Source organism: Rhinichthys klamathensis, unplaced genomic scaffold, assembly GCF_029890125.1.
Source record: "Rhinichthys klamathensis goyatoka isolate OS25496 unplaced genomic scaffold, OSU_Roscu_1.1 h1tg000318l_1, whole genome shotgun sequence".
In the NCBI taxonomy this organism is placed as follows: Eukaryota; Metazoa; Chordata; class Actinopteri; order Cypriniformes; family Leuciscidae; genus Rhinichthys; species Rhinichthys klamathensis.
Genome location: NW_026606834.1, coordinates 1,055,001 through 1,079,037, shown reverse-complemented (window position 1 = coordinate 1,079,037; position 24,037 = coordinate 1,055,001). Strand labels below are relative to the sequence as shown.

At 37.6% G+C, this 24,037-nt stretch overlaps 1 protein-coding gene across 1 annotated transcript in view; it reads left to right on the top strand.

Annotated features, from left to right (window-relative positions):
• The first annotated feature begins 5,186 nt into the window (after positions 1 to 5,186).
• Positions 5,187 to 24,037, top strand: part of lcp1 (lymphocyte cytosolic protein 1 (L-plastin)) — a 26,328-nt gene continuing 7,477 nt past the window's right edge. The window contains exons 1-11 of the mRNA XM_056271359.1: positions 5,187 to 5,275; positions 8,887 to 8,975; positions 10,167 to 10,330; positions 11,700 to 11,823; positions 11,938 to 12,070; positions 12,722 to 12,803; positions 12,898 to 13,063; positions 16,931 to 17,073; positions 19,165 to 19,260; positions 21,870 to 22,065; positions 23,200 to 23,278. Coding sequence (XP_056127334.1) covers positions 8,909 to 8,975; positions 10,167 to 10,330; positions 11,700 to 11,823; positions 11,938 to 12,070; positions 12,722 to 12,803; positions 12,898 to 13,063; positions 16,931 to 17,073; positions 19,165 to 19,260; positions 21,870 to 22,065; positions 23,200 to 23,278 — 1,250 coding nt within the window. The 5' untranslated portion in view covers positions 5,187 to 5,275; positions 8,887 to 8,908. The remainder of the gene's footprint in view (positions 5,276 to 8,886; positions 8,976 to 10,166; positions 10,331 to 11,699; positions 11,824 to 11,937; positions 12,071 to 12,721; positions 12,804 to 12,897; positions 13,064 to 16,930; positions 17,074 to 19,164; positions 19,261 to 21,869; positions 22,066 to 23,199; positions 23,279 to 24,037) is intronic.

Here is a 24,037-nt window from a genome sequence, read left to right as displayed (position 1 = left end):
TGTAACACACGTTACCTGTAATGCGTTACTTTACTCGTTACATCCTAAACTAATCTGATTATGTAACACACGTTACCTGTAATGCGTTACTTTACTCGTTACATCCTAAAGTAATCTGATTATGTCACACACGTTACCTGTAATGCATTACTTTAATGCGTTACTTTACTCGTTACATCCTAAAGTAATCTGATTATGTAACACACGTTACCTGTAATGCGTTACTTTACTCGTTACATCCTAAAGTAATCTGATTATGTAACACACGTTACCTGTAATGCGTTACTTTACTCGTTACATCCTAAAGTAATCTGATTATGTAACACACGTTACCTGTAATGCGTTACTTTACTCGTTACATCCTAAAGTAATCTGATTATGTAACACACGTTACCTGTAATGCGTTACTTTACTCGTTACATCCTAAAGTAATCTGATTATGTAACACACGTTACCTGTAATGCATTACTTTATTCGTTACATCCTAAAGTAATCTAAATATGTAACACACGTTACCTGTAATGCGTTACTTTACTCGTTACATCCTAAAGTAATCTAAATATGTAACACACATTACCTGTAATGCGTTACTTTACTCGTTACATCCTAAAGTAATCTGATTATGTAACACACGTTACCTGTAATGCGTTACTTTACTCGTTACATCCTAAAGTAATCTGATTATGTAACACGTTACCTGTAATGCGTTACTTTACTCGTTACATCCTAAAGTAATCTAAATATGTAACACACATTACCTGTAATGCGTTACTTTACTCGTTACATCCTAAAGTAATCTGATTATGTAACACACGTTACCTGTAATGCGTTACTTTACTCGTTACATCCTAAAGTAATCTGATTATGTAACACACGTTACCTGTAATGCGTTACTTTACTCGTTACATCCTAAAGTAATCTGATTATGTAACACACATTACCTGTAATGCGTTACTTTACTCGTTACATCCTAAAGTAATCTGATTATGTAACACACGTTACCTGTAATGCGTTACTTTACTCGCCACATCCTAAAGTTATCTGATTATGTAACACACGTTACCTGTAATGCGTTACTTTACTCGTTACATCCTAAAGTAATCTGATTTTGTAACACACGTTACCTGTAATGCGTTACTTTACTCGTTACATCCTAAAGTAATCTGATTATGTAACACACGTTACCTGTAATGCGTTACTTTACTCGTTACATCCTAAAGTAATCTGATTATGTAACACACGTTACCTGTAATGCGTTACTTTACTCGCCACATCCTAAAGTAATCTGAATATGTAACACACGTTACCTGTAATGCGTTACTTTACTCGTTACATCCTAAAGTATTCTGATTATGTAACACACGTTACCTGTAATGCGTTACTTTACTCGTTACATCCTAAAGTTATCTAAATATGTAACACACATTACCTGTAATGCGTTACTTTACTCGCCACATCCTAAAGTAATCTGATTATGTAACACACGTTACCTGTAATGCGTTACTTTACTCGTTACATCCTAAAGTTATCTAAATATGTAACACACATTACCTGTAATGCGTTACTTTACTCGTTACATCCTAAAGTAATCTAAATATGTAACACACATTACCTGTAATGCGTTACTTTACTCGTTACATCCTAAAGTAATCTGATTATGTAACACACGTTACCTGTAATGCGTTACTTTACTCGTTACATCCTAAAGTAATCTGATTATGTAACACGTTACCTGTAATGCGTTACTTTACTCGTTACATCCTAAAGTAATCTAAATATGTAACACACATTACCTGTAATGCGTTACTTTACTCGTTACATCCTAAAGTAATCTGATTATGTAACACACGTTACCTGTAATGCGTTACTTTACTCGTTACATCCTAAAGTAATCTGATTATGTAACACACATTACCTGTAATGCGTTACTTTACTCGTTACATCCTAAAGTAATCTAAATATGTAACACACGTTACCTGTAATGCGTTACTTTACTCGTTAAATCCTAAAGTAATCTGAATATGTAACACACATTACCTGTAATGCGTTACTTTACTCGTTACATCCTAAAGTAATCTGAATATGTAACACACATTACCTGTAATGCGTTACTTTACTCGTTACATCCTAAAGTAATCTAAATATGTAACACACGTTACCTGTAATGCGTTACTTTACTCGTTAAATCCTAAAGTAAACTGAATATGTAACACACGTTACCTGTAATGCGTTACTTTACTCGTTACATCCTAAAGTAATCTGAATATGTAACACACATTACCTGTAATGCGTTACTTTACTCGTTACATCCTAAAGTAATCTGATTATGTAACACGTTACCTGTAATGCGTTACTTTACTCGTTACATCCTAAAGTAATCTAAATATGTAACACACATTACCTGTAATGCGTTACTTTACTCGTTACATCCTAAAGTAATCTGATTATGTAACACACGTTACCTGTAATGCGTTACTTTACTCGTTACATCCTAAAGTAATCTGATTATGTAACACACGTTACCTGTAATGCGTTACTTTACTCGTTACATCCTAAAGTAATCTGATTATGTAACACGTTACCTGTAATGCGTTACTTTACTCGCCACATCCTAAAGTAATCTGATTATGTAACACACGTTACCTGTAATGCGTTACTTTACTCGTTACATCCTAAAGTAATCTGATTATGTAACACACGTTACCTGTAATGCGTTACTTTACTCGTTACATCCTAAAGTAATCTAAATATGTAACACACGTTACCTGTAATGCGTTACTTTACTCGTTACATCCTAAAGTAATCTGATTATGTAACACACGTTACCTGTAATGCTTTACTTTACTCGTTACATCCTAAAGTAATCTGATTATGTAACACACGTTACCTGTAATGCGTTACTTTACTCGTTACATCCTAAAGTAATCTGATTATGTAACACGTTACCTGTAATGCGTTACTTTACTCGTTAAATCCTAAAGTAATCTAAATATGTAACACACGTTACCTGTAATGCGTTACTTTACTCGCCACATCCTAAAGTAATCTGATTATGTAACACACGTTACCTGTAATGCGTTACTTTACTCGTTACATCCTAAAGTAATCTAAATATGTAACACACGTTACCTGTAATGCGTTACTTTACTCGCCACATCCTAAAGTAATCTGATTATGTAACACACGTTACCTGTAATGCGTTACTTTACTCGTTACATCCTAAAGTAATCTGATTATGTAACACACGTTACCTGTAATGCGTTACTTTACTCGTTACATCCTAAAGTAATCTGATTATGTAACACGTTACCTGTAATGCGTTACTTTACTCGTTACATCCTAAAGTAATCTAAATATGTAACACACGTTACCTGTAATGCGTTACTTTACTCGCCACATCCTAAAGTAATCTGATTATGTAACACACGTTACCTGTAATGCGTTACTTTACTCGTTACATCCTAAAGTAATCTGATTATGTAACACGTTACCTGTAATGCGTTACTTTACTCGTTACATCCTAAAGTAATCTGATTATGTAACACACGTTACCTGTAATGCGTTACTTTACTCGTTACATCCTAAAGTAATCTAAATATGTAACACACGTTACCTGTAATGCGTTACTTTACTCGTTACATCCTAAAGTAATCTGATTATGTAACACACGTTACCTGTAATGCTTTACTTTACTCGTTACATCCTAAAGTAATCTGATTATGTAACACACGTTACCTGTAATGCGTTACTTTACTCGTTACATCCTAAAGTTATCTAAATATGTAACACACGTTACCTGTAATGCGTTACTTTACTCGTTACATCCTAAAGTAATCTGATTATGTAACACACGTTACCTGTAATGCGTTACTTTACTCGTTACATCCTAAAGTAATCTGATAATGTAACACACGTTACCTGTAATGCGTTACTTTACTCGTTACATCCTAAAGTAATCTAAATATGTAACACACGTTACCTGTAATGCGTTACTTTACTCGTTACATCCTAAAGTAATCTGATTATGTAACACACGTTACCTGTAATGCTTTACTTTACTCGTTACATCCTAAAGTAATCTGATTATGTAACACACATTACCTGTAATGCGTTACTTTACTCGTTACATCCTAAAGTTATCTGATTATATAACACACGTTACCTGTAATGCGTTACTTTACTCGTTACATCCTAAAGTTATCTAAATATGTAACACACGTTACCTGTAATGCGTTACTTTACTCGTTACATCCTAAAGTAATCTGATTATGTAACACACGTTACCTGTAATGCGTTACTTTACTCGTTACATCCTAAAGTAATCTGATTATGTAACACACGTTACCTGTAATGCGTTACTTTACTCGTTACATCCTAAAGTAATCTGATTATGTAACACACGTTACCTGTAATGCGTTACTTTACTCGTTACATCCTAAAGTAATCTGATTATGTAACACACGTTACCTGTAATGCGTTACTTTACTCGTTACATCCTAAAGTAATCTGATTATGTAATGCATGAGATCTTTGATGAAATCACATCCTCATGTTCTGATACCAAAGGCACGCAAAGTTCAACTTGTATGAAGTTCTCCGTCTGCTGGTGGAACGGAAACAAACTCAATTACATTTGCAATAATTGAAGCTGTATTTTTATATATATTTTATAGTGTTTACATGATTTTATATAATTGTATTTATTGGATTATTAAGTACACAGTATTGCTTTGTTATTACTGTATTATGTTTAATCTAGAACCAAATGCATAGTCAAATCAAGTGGATATCTGCAAATCTCTTTTTCAAAATGTGTAAAAAAAAAAAAAGTTCAAATCTTGTTTTTCATAATCGCAATAAAAACACATAAGAAAAAAAATGGCACATTACTAATGACACTCAGGACTGATAATCATGTTATACTTAGTCAAATATAGATTACACTTCTTCTTGAGGATGTTTCTTAAACGATGAACTTTGGACACCCAAATTTGTGGTGACATTCTTGAATTGACCCTTTCACAAGATCAAACTTTAGCATTGTTAAAGCTCAGAATAGTGACAGATGCTGTCAGATGTCGATCATGCTTGTTGCTGTGTGCAGATGTCAAGCGTTTTACCTTATAAAGACATAGAGCGTGTGTGTTCCTGTTTCCACTGCCGTGTAGGCCTCTGTGTATGTCACTTCCTTCCTCTCACATTTGAATAGAGTCGCAGCAGAACCTCTGAAAGTGACCAGACACAGATCCACCCTGAAGTCCACCGGCGTCTGCAGGTAAGAGATGCACATCATCAACATCTGTGTTTGTCGAGTGTATGAAAGTACAGTAATTGCATCACTAATGTGAGTCTGACAGATGCTGCACTCTTCAAATGAGAAGCTTTCAGATCCTGGTCAGATCATGTGTACTAATCATTTAAACAGCTTTAGTTGATTGTGTAAATGTCTGTGCTTCATCTTCACATGTGATGCATTTCATAGATTTAGTTGAATATTAATGCAACAGCATAAATAAAATACAGACTCCCAGCGAACAGGGAACGTTCTGGCAAGTTGTGAACAAACGTTCATCCACTAGCATTAATAGAACGTTATCTGGTCTGTAATTATGTTCTCAAAAACATTATTTATACATCGTTTATGGAACTTTCTGAAACATTGTAGTTGTACGTTTGTCATTCTTTAAATGTTACTCGTTCAGAGAACATTCAAAAGTAACATTCCATAATGTTTGCAAAATAGAATGTTTCCATAAATAAGATTTGAAACTAGAGAACATTCAGAAATGACGTTTTCATAACTTAAAGGGAACGTGAACAACATGTTAAAACATATTTACATTAGCTGGGAATAGTCGAGTCCAAACATCTGAGAGTGAAAAGGCTCACATTTGCCATTGCATTTAATAACTTAGCTTTTTTTCCCCAATGCATGTGATATTACCAGTATGGCAGTATGAGAAATGGCAAACAATCAGGAATTTGTAAAAAATGTTGAATTCCGGATTGTAAGCGTGCTCTCAGAGTTTCAGTTTGCCATAAAGCTTTGGGGGTTTTTGAGTGTTCAGTGTAATCTGAAGCAGAAGTGAAGCTTTGCGCTGCGGCTAGAGAGAAACAGGAAGCTGTGGTTCAGCTGTGCAACAAGTGCATGAAGTTACACAGCATCTATTCTGTGCTCCAGCTTACATCTCAGAACGACGAGCCTTAAAGTTTCATTCACACCTTTGCAAAGAGTGGGACGTGCAGCAGCAGATTCGATTATATCATATTTATTTCTAGGCTGAGCTGAAACAAAAGCAGAATGTAGATGTGAAAGAGGAAGATCAGAGCACGTGTGAAGGCTGAAAGCAGACATTTTGAAGTGATACTGAAATAACTAAGAGTTGTTCTATTGCTCAAGTGTTTAAAGAGACTGAAAAATACATAAAATAGTGCTAACGCTTAACAATAAAGTCAATCTAGTTACTGTACTAACTAACATGAACTTACAATGAGCAATGTTATTTATTAACCTTTGTTAATGTTAGTTAATAATCATGGTTAGTTCACAGTGCATTTACTAACGTTAACAGATACAATTTTTAATTTTGAAAATGTATAAATGTGCTGAATTGTTCATTGCTAGCTAATGTTAACAAATGAAACCGTCTTGTAAAGTGTTACCAAAATAGTTGTCAGCTAAACATGATCCTCATGATGATTTGTGCTGATAAAAAGCATTTATGGCTGTCATGAAGATGCAAATGTGCGACAGCATCTGATTATTCCACTGAGCTGAACAGACATCACTTTAAAGAGAGCAACATTTGCATGGTAAATGCAGTGATATTACGCATCCGTCTGGATTTAAATCACGAACGAGCCTCGCTTCATTATCCACACAACTAAATGTGATTTATAGTTTTGTTACAAAGACAGTTTCATGGAAGAATGTCTCAGTATAGGCTGATATAAACTCCCAGCTAACAGGGAAAGTTATGAGCAAATGTTCTTGCTGTAACATTAATAGGATGTTTGTTCAGAGTTGGTTTGAATCAGAGAGTTGGACGTTCATCAAACGTGTTTTAAATGTTACAACTTGTTTCGGAATGTTCAGAGAACACTCAAAAGTAACGTTCCATGTTTGCGAAATGGAATGTTCTATTAATTTTCTCATAATGAAGAGATAAACTGGACGTTTTGAATGTTTAGAGAACATAACTAGGGGTGTAACGATACCCTCATGTCACGATTCGACACATATCATCACGATACTGAACTCACAATACCATATTATTGCGATACTCCAAGACATATGATAAAAGGTTAACAAAACATTTACTGTTGATTAAAATGCTAAATTTGATATTACATTGGAGTGTAAATGAATAGGCTTGGACTTGGTGCTGGAAACCCAAAGCACAGGACAATAGAGACACCAGAATAACAATATTCATGATTCTGAAGCTGAAAATACAGAATTATTTAGATGAATATTCTTGCACTCTTACTAGATGTATTTAAAATAACATAGGCCACTTTTTACTGGTAACATCAGACATTTGGCATTATCAGGACACACAAATTGCATTATTATACATCATATTCAACATTATATACAGTAGTTTAATGTAGTACTGACACTAAAACTCTGAAAACTAGATTTTTTTCTCACACAGTAATTTTTATTTTGGGTGAACTACACACAATACATATATTATATACGTATATTGTTGCATTTTTGTATTGCGCTATATTGTGACACAATGTATTGTTACACCCCTAGAAATTACATTTTTCAATACTTAATGTGAACGTTCATCACTGTACTGTAAACCTACTGTAAAGTTCACTGTTATTGCTCCAGGTTGCAATACATACTGTAACCATGTATAATTCTCATTATGTCATATGATTATGCTCTGCTAAGCTGTATTTTTAATGTCGTCTCCTCAAACCACACGCTGTTACTCAAAAGCCAGAAGCAACAGCCACTTCCGGTGTGAAAGGTCTTGCTCAAGCCTCTGGATGGCATGTTTGCATCTTCACATCGTGTCGTAACAAAACCCTGGCGTCGATCAGACAGGAGAATGTTAGAAGGACTAACTGATAAAGAAACAGCTAACGCTCTTCTCAACGTTATGAACGATATCTGATGTGTAATAATGTCCATAAAACGGTAGCACAAAAACATTATTTATGCATTGGCCATGGAAAGTTGTTTTTATATCGCAATACAAAAATGCAACAATATGTATCATGGATAGTGATAATAAAACTTAAATAAAAATGACAGTGTGAGAAAAAAAAAAAGAGTAAGTTTTCAGAGTTTAGTGTCAGTACTACATTAAACTACTATATATAATGTTGAATATGATGTATAATAATTCAATGGGGGAATATTTGTGGGTCCTGATAATGCCAAATGTCTGATGTTACCTGTAAAAAGTGGCTTACATTATTTTAAATACATCTAATCAGAGTGAAATCATATTCGTCTAAAATAATTCTGTATTTTCAGCTTCAGAATCATGAATATTGTTATTCTGGTGTCACTATTGTCCTGTGCTTTGGGTTTCCAGCACCAAGTCCAAGCCTATTCATTTACACACACAATGTAATACCAAAGTTAGCATTTTAATCAACAGTAAATGTTTTTTTAGTTAGACATTTATCTAATATTATTTCAATGTTACTGCTTGTTTTCAGAGAACATTCAAAAGTAATATTCCCATAATGTTTGCAAAATGGAAAGTTTCCGAGAAAAAACATTCAAAACATTTGAAAAATATTCAAAACATTGGTGTTTGAGTATCAGCTGCTTCATCTCTCTATCACCGTTTAATAAACCCGGTCATTGAGCTAGTAGATGTTTGCACACAAACACAATCTCTCTCTCGTTCACAGGTGATCTATCTATCAGTGAACGATGGCGGACATCAAACACATCCCAGCGGAGGAGATGGAGGACCTGAGAGAGGCCTTCAGCAAAGTCGGCGAGTGAACAGACAAACACCTTCTCATTCAGACGCAGTGTAAAAGCTGGCGATACACTCCCGCTTCCGTTTAAATCGGCTTCCTCTAAACACTTCCGGTTCCTCAGCCATTTTAGTAGTAATCCTTTTTAGTACTTTTGAGGGCCACAAATAATTTGCCCAAGTTTCGTAACCAAAATAATAGTTCTTATTCATATTTATTGCACTGAAACCTTTTGAACGATTTGTGAAAATAATAAGTGAGTTTTTGAATGATTTATTAAAAGAATCAGTTTATTCGACTGACTTAAACCAGTGTTGTAATTGTTAACTAAAACTACAAAACTATTAAAAATTATTTGTATTCATTGAAATAAAGATTTAAAATCTTAATATGACAAAACGTGCAACTTGGCAACTAACTGAAAGAAATAAGTTTAAGTACTAGAATTACTAAAACTGAATAAAAACTCAAATTAAAATGATAACTGAAAAAATTTAAATAAAAGCTCATTTTAAATGGCTATCATAGTATATAAAAATGTGATTCAATCCCATTTGAGTCTTTTTGAGCGTTTCAGTTTTAAAGGATCAGTTCATTCGAGTGATTTGGGCTACACTGGTCATCAAGTAACTGAAATAAATAAGTTTACGTAGTAAAATGACTAAAAATGAAATAATAAATTAAAGCTAAATAAACAAAAGAAAATGGCAAAACGACTAAAACAAAAATGAAAACTAAAAATATAGTGCTGGGCAACGATTAATCGTGATTAAACGCATCCAGAATAAAAGTTTGTGTTTGCATAATATATGTGGTGTGTACTGTGTAGAATTATTCTATATATATATAAATACACACGCATGCATATACATATTTAAGAAAAATTTGTTATTTCTATATAAAATATTTATATTTCTATATAATATAAATATATATATATTCATGCAAATATATACATGCATGCATACATGCTTTTATTTTGGATGTGATTAATCGTTGCCCAGCACTACTGAAAATATAAAAATAAAAGCTAATTAAAAATACTAAAATAGAACATAAATAATACTTAAACAACACTGATTCCAGATTCTTTTGAGCGATTCGTTAAAAGAATCCATTCATTAGTGATTCGGAGCGCACTGGTCATGCTGCATATTCGCTGTTATGCTACTGAGGCAGTGGGACTGACCTTTGACCTTTTCTTGTAGATGTGGACGGTAACGGTTACATCAGCACAGACGAGCTGAACGACCTTTTCCGAGCCGCAAACCTTCCTCTGCCCGGATACCGTATCCGAGAGATCGTCCAGGAGCTCAGCAGGACCATGGACCTCAACCAGGACGGGAAGATCACCTTCGATGAGTTCGCCAAGGTCAGGTCAAAGGTCACGCTCTATCATGAGGGGGAAAAATGCTAAATCAAACGTTTTTGACTCGAAGGACCCTTAAATAATATTTGCATTTATTAATTTAGCAGACGCTTTTATCCAAAGCGACTTACAAATATGACTTGTATTATAATATACAGTCAAACCAAACATTATTCAGACACATTTCTCACATTATCACAGTTTATTCGCTATAGTTGGTATATTTGGTAATAAATTTGGTAATTTTTATGGTAATAAAATATGACAAGAAATATTTGACTTGTTTTGTCCGTCCTTCTGTTAGACTCTCACACATGAATTATGTTGAATATCTGTCAGCTGTTAAATTTAACTACACAATTAGATAATACCAGTTTAGCTCAACCAGTGGCCAAGCAATGCTTCATGTTGTTGAGTCTGTGTGTAAAAAGAGCATTAGCAATTACAGAAAACACACTTCAGCAAAACATGATCAGCTCAAAGCTAAATTTTACTGATAATTTTTGGGTATAATATGTCACATTTTTAGTTTGACTGTATGAATTATAATGATTTTAAGCAGAAATGACACACGTCACCTGTCCAGTCTTGGTGTGTGTGTGTGTGTGATGGGTAGGTTTAGGGGTCGGGTTAGTGTGTGTGTGTGTGATGGGTAGGTTTAGGGGTCGGTTTAGTGTGTGTGTGTGTGTGTGTGTGTGTTGGGTAGGTTTAGGGGTCGGGTTAGTGTGTGTGTGTGTGTGTGTGTGTGTGTGTGTGTGTGTGTGTGTGTGTGTGTGTGTGTGTGTGTGTGTGTTGGGTAGGTTTAGGTGTAGGGTTAGTGTGTGTGTGTGTGTGTGTGTGTGTGTTGGGTAGGTTTAGGGGTCGGGTTAGTGTGTGTGTGTGTGTGTGTTGGGTAGGTTTAGGGGTGGGGTTAGTGTGTGTGTGTGTGTGTTGGGTAGATTTAGTGGTAGGGTTAGTGTGTGTGTGTGTGTGTTGGGTAGGTTTAGGGGTAGGGTTAGTGTGTGTGTGTGTGTGATGGGTAGGTTTAGGGGTAGGGTTAGTGTGTGTTTGTGTGTGTGTTGGGTAGGTTTAGGGGTCGGATTAGTGTGTGTGTGTGTGTGTGATGGGTAGGTTTAGTGTAAGGAGAATATACAGTTTAAACAGTATAAAAAACATTACGTCTATGGAGAGTCCCCACAAAGACAGCGAACCAGACGTGTGTGTGTGTGTGTGTGTGTGTGATTATTGTGTACCTTCGTTCCTACTAATTTCGATGTCGGCGAACAGGCCGATTTTGATGACTTGACACAGGAGTCCCAGCACTAAATACATGTGTGTGTGTGTGTGTGTGTGTGTGTGTGTGTGTGTGTGTGTGTGTGTGTGTGTGTCTCAGGTGGTTCATGATCTGAAGAGCTCAGAAGTGGCCAAGACCTTCCGGAAAGCCATTAATAAGAAGGAGGGAATCTGTTCAGTGGCGGGAACATCGGAACAATCCGGGACACAGCACTCGTACTCCGGTGAGGAAAAACACATCCGACACGGAGACTAGGCTGCAGAAATGACAAAAAAACACTAACAGCGTTACATGCAAGATTGCTTTGATAATGGCGATGCTGTGTGTGTGTGTGTAGAGGAGGAGAAAGTGGCTTTTGTGAACTGGGTCAATAAAGCCTTGGAGAAAGATCCGGACTGCCAGCACGTTCTTCCCATGGATCCCAGTTCAAATGATCTGTTCACCGCAGTGGGAGACGGCATCGTACTCTGGTACCTGCAGACACACTCTCATCACCAGAATTACATTGCGTTAAACGTTAAAAAACAAACGTTTTTTCCTGTGAATAAAAACTTCATATCTTAAAATATCTTGAATGTAACCCGACACCCTTGCCTCAATTAGTATGCAGTTCTATGAATATGCAAGTGAGCCCCGCCTCCACTCACTCACTCAGCTCAGAGATCCACTGGTTGACGATCACACGTTGATCTGATTGGTTACAAGGTCGTTTGTGACGTCAGAAACACCAGCGATTTCAAAGCGTGTTTTTGAGACTGTCTTTGGTTCACTGCAGTTTTAAGCAGAAAATACTCAGCAATGCTGTCGACTTATGAACTTACACATGGTGTGTCTTAAAGCATATTAAAAACACCACATACACACATAAACAACATTAAAAACTGGATTTTCACCACTTGGGGGACTTTTTTAGAACTTTTTTTAAATGTTACTTGTTTCGGAATGTTGATAGAACATTCAAAAGTAACATTCAAATAAAGTTTGCAAAATGGAATGTTCGTTTTCCTAACTTAATGGAAATATCAGCAAAACGTTCTCAGAACATATTTTTGTTCGCTGGGAAAGCACATACAGTACAATATTTCACTAGTCAGAAATATGATAAATATGACTCTTTGCAGTAAAATGATCAACCTGTCTGTGCCGGACACGATCGACGAGAGAACCATCAACAAGAAGAAGCTCACACCCTTCACAATCCAGGTGAAACAACACACACTCACTCCTGATCGAGCGGTTTGTTTCATACACTGTTACGATGGGATTTTAATGTGTGTGTTCATGTTTAAATGTGCAGGAGAATCTGAATCTCGCACTGAACTCGGCCTCTGCTATCGGCTGCCATGTGGTGAACATCGGAGCAGAGGACCTGAAGGAGGGCAGGCAGCATTTAGTGCTGGGACTCCTGTGGCAAGTCATCAAAATCGGCCTGTTCGCCGACATCGAAATTAGTAGGAACGAAGGTACACAATAATCACACACAAACGCACGCACACACACACACATCTGGTTTGCTATCTTTGTGGGGACTCTCGTAATGGTTTTTATACTGTATATTCTGTGTCCTTACACTAAACCTACCCATCACACACACGACCCCTGAACCTACCGATCACACACACACTAACCCAACCCCAACCTACCCATCACACACACACACACACACACACACCCGACCTCTGAACCTACCGATCACTCACACACACACACACACACACACACACCCGACCTCTGAACCTACCGATCACTCACACACACACACACACACACACACACACACCCTACCACTAAACCTACCCATCACACACACACACACACACACACTAACCCTACCACTAAACCTACCCATCACACACACACACACACACACACACGCACACACACTAACTAACCTTACCACTAAACCTACCCATCACACACACACTAACCCTACCACTAAACCTACCCATCACACACACACACACACACACTAACCCTACCACTAAACCTACCCATCACACACACACACACACACTAACCCTACCACTAAACCTACCCATCACACACACACACACACACACACACACTAACCCTACCACTAAACCTACCCATCACACACACACACACACACACACACTAACCCTACCACTAAACTTACCCATCACACACACACACACTAACCCTACCACTAAACCTACCCATCACACACACACTAACCCTACCACTAAACCTACCCATCACACACACACACACAAACCCTACCACTAAACCTACCCATCACACACACACACTAACCCTACCACTAAACCTACCCATCACACACACACACACTAACCCTACCACTAAACTTACCCATCACACACACACACACTAACCCTACCACTAAACCTACCCATCACACACACACTAACCCTACCACTAAACCTACCCATCACACACACACACAAACCCTACCACTAAACCTACCCATCACACACACACACTAACCCTACCACTAAACTTACCCATCACACACACACACACTAACCCGACCCCTAAACCTACCCATCACACACACACACACACACACTAACCCTACCACTAAACCTACCCATCACACACACACACACTAACCCAACCACTAAACCTACCCATCACACACACACACACACACACACACACACTAACTAACCTTACCACTAAACCTACCCATCACACACATACGCACTCACACTCACGGGAATGTTAGTTTTTGGCTCCCAGGACGTTCTCAAATCTTTCCCAAAACATACATTTTTACTCTTTTTTTTTTTGGTTTGCCACAAACGTTTTCTTTACAGAGACATTATTTTATAGGGATCGACCGATATGGATTTTTTAGTGCCGATACCGATACCGATTTTTTTCCCATCAGCCTTAGCCGATGACCGATACGGGCTGCCGATTTTCTTGAGCCGATATTTGGAGCCGATACATTTTGCTCCCTCAATTTACATCATGTCATTGTCAAAAATGACATGATGTTAACAAATGTTACAGGTCTCAATTTAATAAAAGTAACATTTATTTAACGTAAAAAAACAATATTTAACAAATAGTAAAAACATGTGAGGTAGAACAAGAACAAGTAGATAAACTATATTTAACACATATTAAAAACATGAGGTAGAACAAAAAAAAAAGTTCACTGCTGAAAATAAATATTTAAGCATAAATAAAATAATTACATTATTGCACACAGTAGCAACCAGCATAATAAAGTGCACAGTGCACACTGTACTTCATTTTAAAAGTAACAAACTATTTACTGCCATGGTTTAAATTTTTCTACATAAAATAAAATGAGCATGTCTAGTCTCTAATGGCGCTTTTCCACTACACAGTACCAGCTCGCCTCGGCTCGGCTCGGCTCGACTCGACTCGCCTTTGTTTGGTTTTCCACTGTGTAAAAGTTGTACCTGTACCTGCTTTCGGGTACTTTTTTTCGTACCACCTCCGGCGAGGTTCCAAGCGAGCTGAGGCGAGCTAAGCCGATACTAAAATGTGACGTGAAAACAATGCCGACTGCTGATTGGTCACAGAGAATCTGCGTCATCATTGCACGCGCCAGATGGAGTATTTTAAATAGTTTGGCCAGAGATAGTTACTAAACTTACTACTATTATTATGGCAACTCGGAAGAATACGCCGTGGTCAAACGAGGAGGTGCAGACATTCCTTTGTTTGGTTGCCGAAGAAAGGATCCAGCGAGAGCTTGATGGGGCAACGAGGAACGAAATGCGTCGCTATGACGACCGGGTACTATTTGTGGCGGTACTTTCTGCAATGGAAAACGGAGCGAAAAGCGAGCCGAGTCGAGGCGAGCCAAGGCGAGTCGAGTCGAGTCGAGCTGGTACTGGTAATGGAAAAGCGCCATAATATCACTGCGATGGCGAGGGAGACACACACCACACGCGTCCAAACCTCAGCCAGGTGGTCGCTGAATAAATCTCCCACAAAAAGCACAGAAGAACGTTGGTATTACTTAATCCTATGACCAGTGTTCGTAACAGCTACCGTACGCATACTAGGGCTGTCAAAATTGCTCAAATGGCGTTTGTATATTCCCTTCAAAAAAACATATTTGAACATATCGTCGTGCATTTGGTCAATGACGCGCATTACGTCAATAACAGGACAAATTAATACAAAGAGACATAACTACTAGTATTAAGTAGCTTATTTGAGTTGAAACATATTTGACAACGTATTACTACAAAAAAAAAACGAGTAAATCAAATGGCCAAGACCGCAGAGCTCACTCTGGCTCGCCCGGACTCGCAGGCGCGCTCTCTCTCTCTCTCTCTCTCTCTCTCTCTCTCTCTCTCTCTCTCTCTCTCTCTCTCGCACTCACCCTCACGCTCTCCGCGCATACCGGTTTAAATGAAGAACAACAAACAAATGTTGAGTGCTGATCAAGAGTTTTGTGCAAGCAATTTAAGGTATATAGCAGGCTTCATTCAGTGATTGAAACAAATACATTAATTGAAGTTTCACAGTACATAGAACCGACACTGAGCGCTCCGAGCGAGCTGTGCTGTGGTAACGTTAGTCTGCTACCGCGGGCGTGTTTTTCCACATTCGAATATTAATTTTCACCTTCAAAATTCAGTTTTTTTTAAACTAGTCAAATATATATTCGTATTTAGAATATTCATTGACAGCCCTAATGCATACTGAACGGATAGCCTACAGCTATTTGCAGCTCCCTAAATACAATGGCAAGCAAGCAGTTTTATAGACGAGTCATTCGCGTTTTCCATTTGGACCCACAAACTTGCTTAGCTACATAGTTGCAACCACATAACAGTTATAGAGCAACGTGTTTCCATTTTCAAAGTGTTTGACAATATTTCAGCAGTCAAACAGTTAAAAGATGCTTTGAAAGTTTAAAAGTTACCGTTATCTTGAAGCGCAGGTTGCACTCTGCTAGTGGGGGAGGGGCAGTGCAGGGTCTGCACGTGAACTGCAGCGTCTCCAGCAGCACAGAGCTGCCTGTGGACGCCTGTCTATAAATAATGCCGGGAAAAAACTATCGGCGAACGCAGCAGCCGCGCATCGGCCGATTCCGATACACGTAAAAAACGCAAATATCGGCCCGATATATCGGCCGGCCGATATATCGGTCGATCACTATTATTTTACATTATTTTCTGGTTGTAAAAAATACAATCTAAAAAGAATGTTCCTGGAATATTAAAGTTTGGCTGAAAAAAATCAACTAAATACGAACCAAATACTAACATTAGGGGAACGTTCTGAGTTTGCTGTGTCTACACACTGTACTGTATGTTTCTTTGTCGAGTCACATGATTGTGTGTGTGTGTGTGTAGCTCTGATCGCACTGCTCAGGGATGGAGAGAGTTTGGAGGATCTGGTTAAACTGTCTCCTGAAGAGCTGCTGCTGCGCTGGGTCAACTATCACCTGGAGGAGGCCGGAGCGCCCAAAATCAACAACTTCAGCTCAGATATCAAGGTACAGTAGAACAGACACTGGTCAGATATCAAGGTACAGTAGAACAAACAGACACTGTTGATCAGAAGATGCTTTACTGTAGCAGAACATCAAACACTTTCAGAATCAGACTAAAGCACACATTCAGCAATAACTCAATATGAAGAAAGCAACATTCTGATCTACTATTTAAGTGGTTGTTAATTACATTACTAGATTAATCCATGCATCAATCCATCCATTCATCCACCCATCCATTCATCCATCCATCAATCCATCCATTCATCCATCCACCCATCCATTCATCCATCCACCCATCAATCCATCCACCCACCAATCCATCCATCCATCCATCCATCCACCAATCCATCCATCCATTCATCCACCAATCCATCCATCCATTCATCCATCCACCAATCCATCCATCCATCCATCCATCCATCCATCCATCCACCCACCCATCCATTCATCCATCCATCCATTCATCCATCCACCAATCCATCCATCCATTCATCCATCCATCCACCAATCCATCCATCCATCCATCCACCAATCCATCCACCAATCCATCCATTCATCCATACATCCATCCATCCATCCATCCACCCACCCATCCATCCATCCATCCACCAATCCATCCACCAATCCATCCATTCATCCATACATCCATCCATTCATCCACCCATTCATCCATCCATCCATTCATCCATCCACCAATCCATCCATCCATCCACCAATCCATTCATCCATCCACCAATCCATCCACCAATCCATCCATCCATCCATCCATCCACCCACCCACCAATCCATCCATCCATCCACCAATCCATCCATCCATCCATCCATCCATCCATCCACCAATCCATCCATCCACCCATCCACCAATCCATCCATCCATCCATCCACCAATCCATTCATCCATCCACCAATCCATCCACCAATCCATCCATCCATCCATCCATCCACCCACCCACCAATCCATCCATCCATCCACCAATCCATCCATCCATCCATCCATCCATCCACCAATCCATCCATCCACCCATCCACCAATCCATCCATTCATCCATTCACCAATCCATCCATCCACCAATCCATCCATCCATCCATCCACCCATCCACCAATCCATCCATCCATCCATCCACCAATCCATCCATTCATCCATTCACCAATCCATCCATCCACCAATCCATCCATCCACCAATCCATCCATCCACCAATCCATCCATCCACCAATCCATCCATCCATCCATCCATCCATCCATCCATCCATCCATCCATCCACCCATCCACCAATCCATCCATCCATCCATCCATTCGTCCATCTATTCATTTATCCACTGTCGTGGAAATTCTTTACCTAGATCTCAAATAACAATTGAAGAACAAGTGAAGATCTCTCAAGTTATAAGTATTAGTATTTATTTCTTAAGAAAGGCAATTCGCACACAGACAGAGTCTGACATGAGAAGGGCAAAGGTCTTCTCATTTTACACAGGTTATATACCAAAGAACATCCTTCAAAACGTACCCCTCCCTCTCTTATCTTTGTACCAGAGCTGGTGTTTTTCCAGACCTAAGGCCCCTTGTACGTGCATAGTTCTTAGTTCCCCATATTCTAACACTTCTTATCTATGTATACACACACAAAAACACACATATGTCATTTAAAAAACAACCTCTTCAAAAACAACTAAATATGTTTTGCTCAGTGCAAGCAAGCTTATCGAAGAACAGAACATTCTGTTCATCTGCACACGTCCCAGTGACCTATTTGTATAGGAGATAATGCATCTTGCGGTTTCTTTAACACATCTATACTTTAAAGAACACGCATATATATTGGTTTCAAAAGATATATGATTGATATATGATTAAAAGAAAAATTTATCTTACACCACCAATTCATCCATCCATCCATCATTCAGCCCAGGCTTTCTCAAGCCAACATCAAAGTTTATCATGACAGATTTACTCATCTAGTTCACGTTCTGATTATGTAAATCCTGTTTGCCACCCAAAATGTAAATAAAGCTCTTTTCTGGATGTAAAATGGCCAAATATGAGAAAGCAGAACGCATGTAACCTCACCGTCATCTGTCATCCTGAAGGACTCCAAGGCTTATTACAACATCCTGAACCAGGTGGCACCCAAAGGAGACGACGAGGGCATCCCGGCCATCCCTATCGACATGACTGGCATACGGGTGAGAACACATCCATACACACATCATTCATATGCACACACTCAATCATCACTTTGAGATGCATTATTAATGTAGCGCTGATTAGTCTTATTCATGCTGGTGGACCATTATGATGTCATGAGAAAAGACCTGAAATCTGAAACCATTTATAAACCATTTATAATGATTTTACATGCAATACTTAGGCCTGAATATTTATGTATTTGTATTGCATATAAAATTTCTATCCATTTGGATTATACAATTTTAACAAACTTGTCAGTCATGCATAAATGTAAGATTTCTGCACTCAAAAAATAGTTTAGAAAAATAAAATAGCCATAGTTTATTATTAATGATTTGCATCTATTTGATTTTATTTAAACGATCATATTTTCAAAATGTATTTATTTAAATTGCTTAGAATCGGAACATTTGTTAATTGTGAAAACAATTGAATGTATTCTGTGAAAAAGCATTATTATTATTATTATTATTAAAATGTATGAGATTGAAACGAATTGGATTTACTGATGATAACTATATATAATCCAGTAATAGTGCTATTACCGTTTCTTACCCGTTTCATTGATGTATGAATGACAAACATGCATCACATGAAGTTTATAATTTTTGTAACACTTTACAATAAGGCTCATAACTTAAAATTAGTTAATGTATTAACTAACATGAACTAACAATTAGCAATACATTTGTTACAATATTTATTAATCTTTGTTAATGTTAATAAAAATACAGCTGTTTATTGTTTGTTCATGTTAGTTCACAGTGCATTAATTAATGTTAACAAATACAACCTCTGATTTTAATAATGTATTAGTAAATGTTGTAATTAATATTTACTAAGATTAATAAATGCTGTAGAAGTCTTGTTCATCTTTAGTAAATGTTAACTAAGGTAGTTAAGTAATGTAAAAACTCATGGTCTCAAATAGATCCCGAAGCCGCCGCCAGGCGCCGCCATTTGCGCCATTTAGAATTTCAGCCGCCGCCAGCCAATAATTTCATAAGCCAAATTGAGCCGCCATCTGATAAAGTTTGGCTGAGCCGGCTAGAATTATTTGCATCAAATAATAATTCTATCACATAGAGACATACACACACGAAATATATAAACAATACACGAGCACTGAACATATACTGAACGTGATATTACTGCAGTAACAAACCACCGTTTCCACATTGCTAATTCACGACGCATGCTTCAGTGTATTGAAGTGAAATGTGCAAAACTTTGTCCAAAATAATACTGATAACAGTGTGTGTACTGTTTATATTAAGGCGAGACACGGCAGGCAAAAACATCGGGGGTTTTTTACTGGTCAATTTTGAGATTTTTGGATATTTGTCTTCAATAAACATGTCTTCTTTCAGACTTGTGGTGAAAAAAAGTCCGAAATACACATTTAGGTCTTTATTTTACTACACTTCGTCTGTTTGCGTCTGTAGATTTCAGTCTCAAACACTCATGGTGTGTGTTGGAACAGTCTCAAACACTCATGGTGTGTGTTGGAACAGTCTCAAACACTCATGGTGTGTGTTGGAACAGTCTCAAACACTCATGGTGTGTGTTGGAACAGTCTCAAACACTCATGGTTTGTGTTGGAACAGTCTCTCAAACACTCATGGTTTGTGTTGGAACAGTCTCAAACACTTATGGTGTGTGTTGGAACAGTCTCAAACACTCATGGTGTGTGTTGGAACAGTCTCAAACACTCATGGTTTGTGTTGGAACAGTCTCAAACACTCATGGTGTGTGTTGGAACAGTCTCAAACACTCATGGTTTGTGTTGGAACAGTCTCAAACACTTATGGTGTGTGTTGGAACAGTCTCAAACACTCATGGTGTGTGTTGGAACAGTCTCAAACACTCATGGTGTGTGTTGGAACAGTCTCAAACACTCATGGTGTGTGTTGGAACAGTCTCAAACACTCATGGTGTGTGTTGGAACAGTCTCAAACACTCATGGTGTGTGTTGGAACAGTCTCAAACACTCATGGTGTGTGTTGGAACAGTCTCAAACACTCATGGTGTGTGTTGGAACAGTCTCAAACACTCATGGTTTGTGTTGGAACAGTCTCAAACACTCATGGTTTGTGTTGGAACAGTCTCAAACACTCATGGTTTGTGTTGAAACAGTCTCAAACACTCATGGTTTGTGTTGAAACAGTCTCTCAAACACTCATGGTGTGTGTTGGAACAGTCTCAAACACTCATGGTTTGTGTTGAAACAGTCTCAAACACTCATGGTTTGTGTTGAAACAGTCTCTCAAACACTCATGGTTTGTGTTGGAACAGTCTCAAACACTCATGGTTTGTGTTGAAACAGTCTCAAACACTCATGGTGTGTGTTGGAACAGTCTCAAACACTCATGGTGTGTGTTGGAACAGTCTCAAACACTCATGGTTTGTGTTGGAACAGTCTCAAACACTCATGGTTTGTGTTGGAACAGTCTCTCAAACACTCATGGTTTGTGTTGGAACAGTCTCTCAAACACTCATGGTTTGTGTTGGAACAGTCTCAAACACTCATGGTTTGTGTTGAAACAGAGTCTCAAACACTTATGGTGTGTGTTGTGACAGAGTCTCATGGTTTGTGTTGTGACAGGAAAAAGACGACCTGAAGAGAGCCGAGAACATGCTGGAACAGGCCGACCGGCTCGGGTGCCGACAGTTCGTCACGGCCACAGACGTGGTGCGAGGAAACCCCAAACTCAACCTGGCCTATGTGGCCAATCTGTTCAACAAGTATCCCGCTCTGAAGAAGCCGGAAAACCAGGACATCGACTGGAGCTCTATTGAGGGTGTGTGAATCTGAACTGGCCAAATAGAAATGATCATTCTGTCATCGTTTACTCATGTCGTTCCAAACCTGATAGAGAAGTTCTGTCAAAGTTACGAAAAAACATTCTTACAGCAACATTAAAAGTACATTTGTTCAATGACATGTGCTCTCTTATAATGTGTACTTATACAGTCAAACCAAAAATTATATCATTTTTGATGTTTTTACTAGTGTGTGCAGGACACTATAGTTCATTTATGTAAGCGAGACTTGCTAAATAAAGTAAACTATGACATATTATATCCAAAAATTCTTCATACAGTGAAAAAAACAGTAAAATTTATAAAAATGTGGGACCAAATATTATTCCTCCACTTTGAGCTGATCATGTTTTGCTGAAGTGTGTTTTCTGTAATTGATAATGCTCTTTTTACACACACACTGAACATGAAGCATTGCTTGGTCACTGGTTGAGCTAAACTGGTATTATCTAATTGTGTAGTTAAATTTAACAGCTGACAGATATTCAACATAATTCATGAAGGACGGACAAAACCAGTGAAATATCCACTGATTTAATAACTCTGAGTTCTGCTCATATTTCATTACCACTTTCTAAACTATAGCGAATAAACTGATAATGTTGAAGGTGTCTGAATACCTTTTGGTTTTGACTGTACATCATTCATGTAATGTTTTTTTTCTGAAACCTTTCAGTTGGACGTTCACCATTTTTTAAATGTTGCTAGTTTCGGAATGTTCAGAGAACATTCAAAAGTAACGTTCTTTAATGTTTGCGAAATGGAATGTTCCCTAAACATTTGCACAACCAAGAAAAACGTTTTTAAAAACTGGACGTATTGAATGGAAGTCAATGGGAACCGAAACCGTTTGATTCCCGACATTCCTCAATCTTTTTCTTTTGTGTTCAATAGAAAGCAAGTAAGTCATACAGGTTTGGAACAACATGAGTAAATGATAACTGAATTATTATTTAGGTGGAACCATTTTTCCTACACATTAATGCGATTAAATGGAGGCTTTTGTTGAAGTCTATATTTACATGTATTACAGTAAGTGAATAGTGAGCAGGCACAGTGATAATGTTGAAGTAACGAGATCTCATCCATGTCTCATGTTCTGTCACTGTCAGGAGAGACCAGAGAGGAACGCACCTTCAGAAACTGGATGAACTCACTGGGCGTTAATCCACGTGTCAATCATCTCTATGTGTGAGTAGAACCTCAAACACGCATCGGGCAGCGCTGAACACAGGATTCAACACCATAACATTGTAATAAATAACAGCTTATAAAAAACTATTTTGGCTATTTAACCACTAAAACATATGGAAGCCCATTTCTCCCACATAAGAAAAAAATGCTTTGGTAATTTATGACATAAAAATTCGAAATTATGACATACTAATTCATAATTATGACACACTAAGTAATAATCATTTTTGTATTTTTGTCATTATGACATAAGTCAATTATGACAAACGCAGACATAATTATGACTTTTGTGTCAGAATTTCAACTTTTTACGCCATAATTTTGACTTTGTTATAATTGTGACTTAATATGTCAGAATTTTGACTGTCAGAAATTTGACATTTTGTCATAATTATGACTTAGTATGTCACAATTAAAATTTTTTGTCATACATTCTGACTTTTTATGTTATAATTTTAACATGTCAAAATTATGACTGAGTCAGAAATTCAAATTTGTTATAATTATCACTTAGTATGTCAGAATTTTGGCTCAAAATCAACTTAAACTTTTTACTACATAATTTTTACTCTTTGTCATATTGTTGCTTAGTATGTCATAATTTTTACATTTTATGACATAATTTCATCTTTTTATGTCATAATTTTGACATTTTATGACAGAATTTCATCTTTTTATGTCATAAATTTGACATTTTATGACAGAATTTCATCTTTTTATGTCATAATTTTTACATTTTATGACAGAATTTCATCT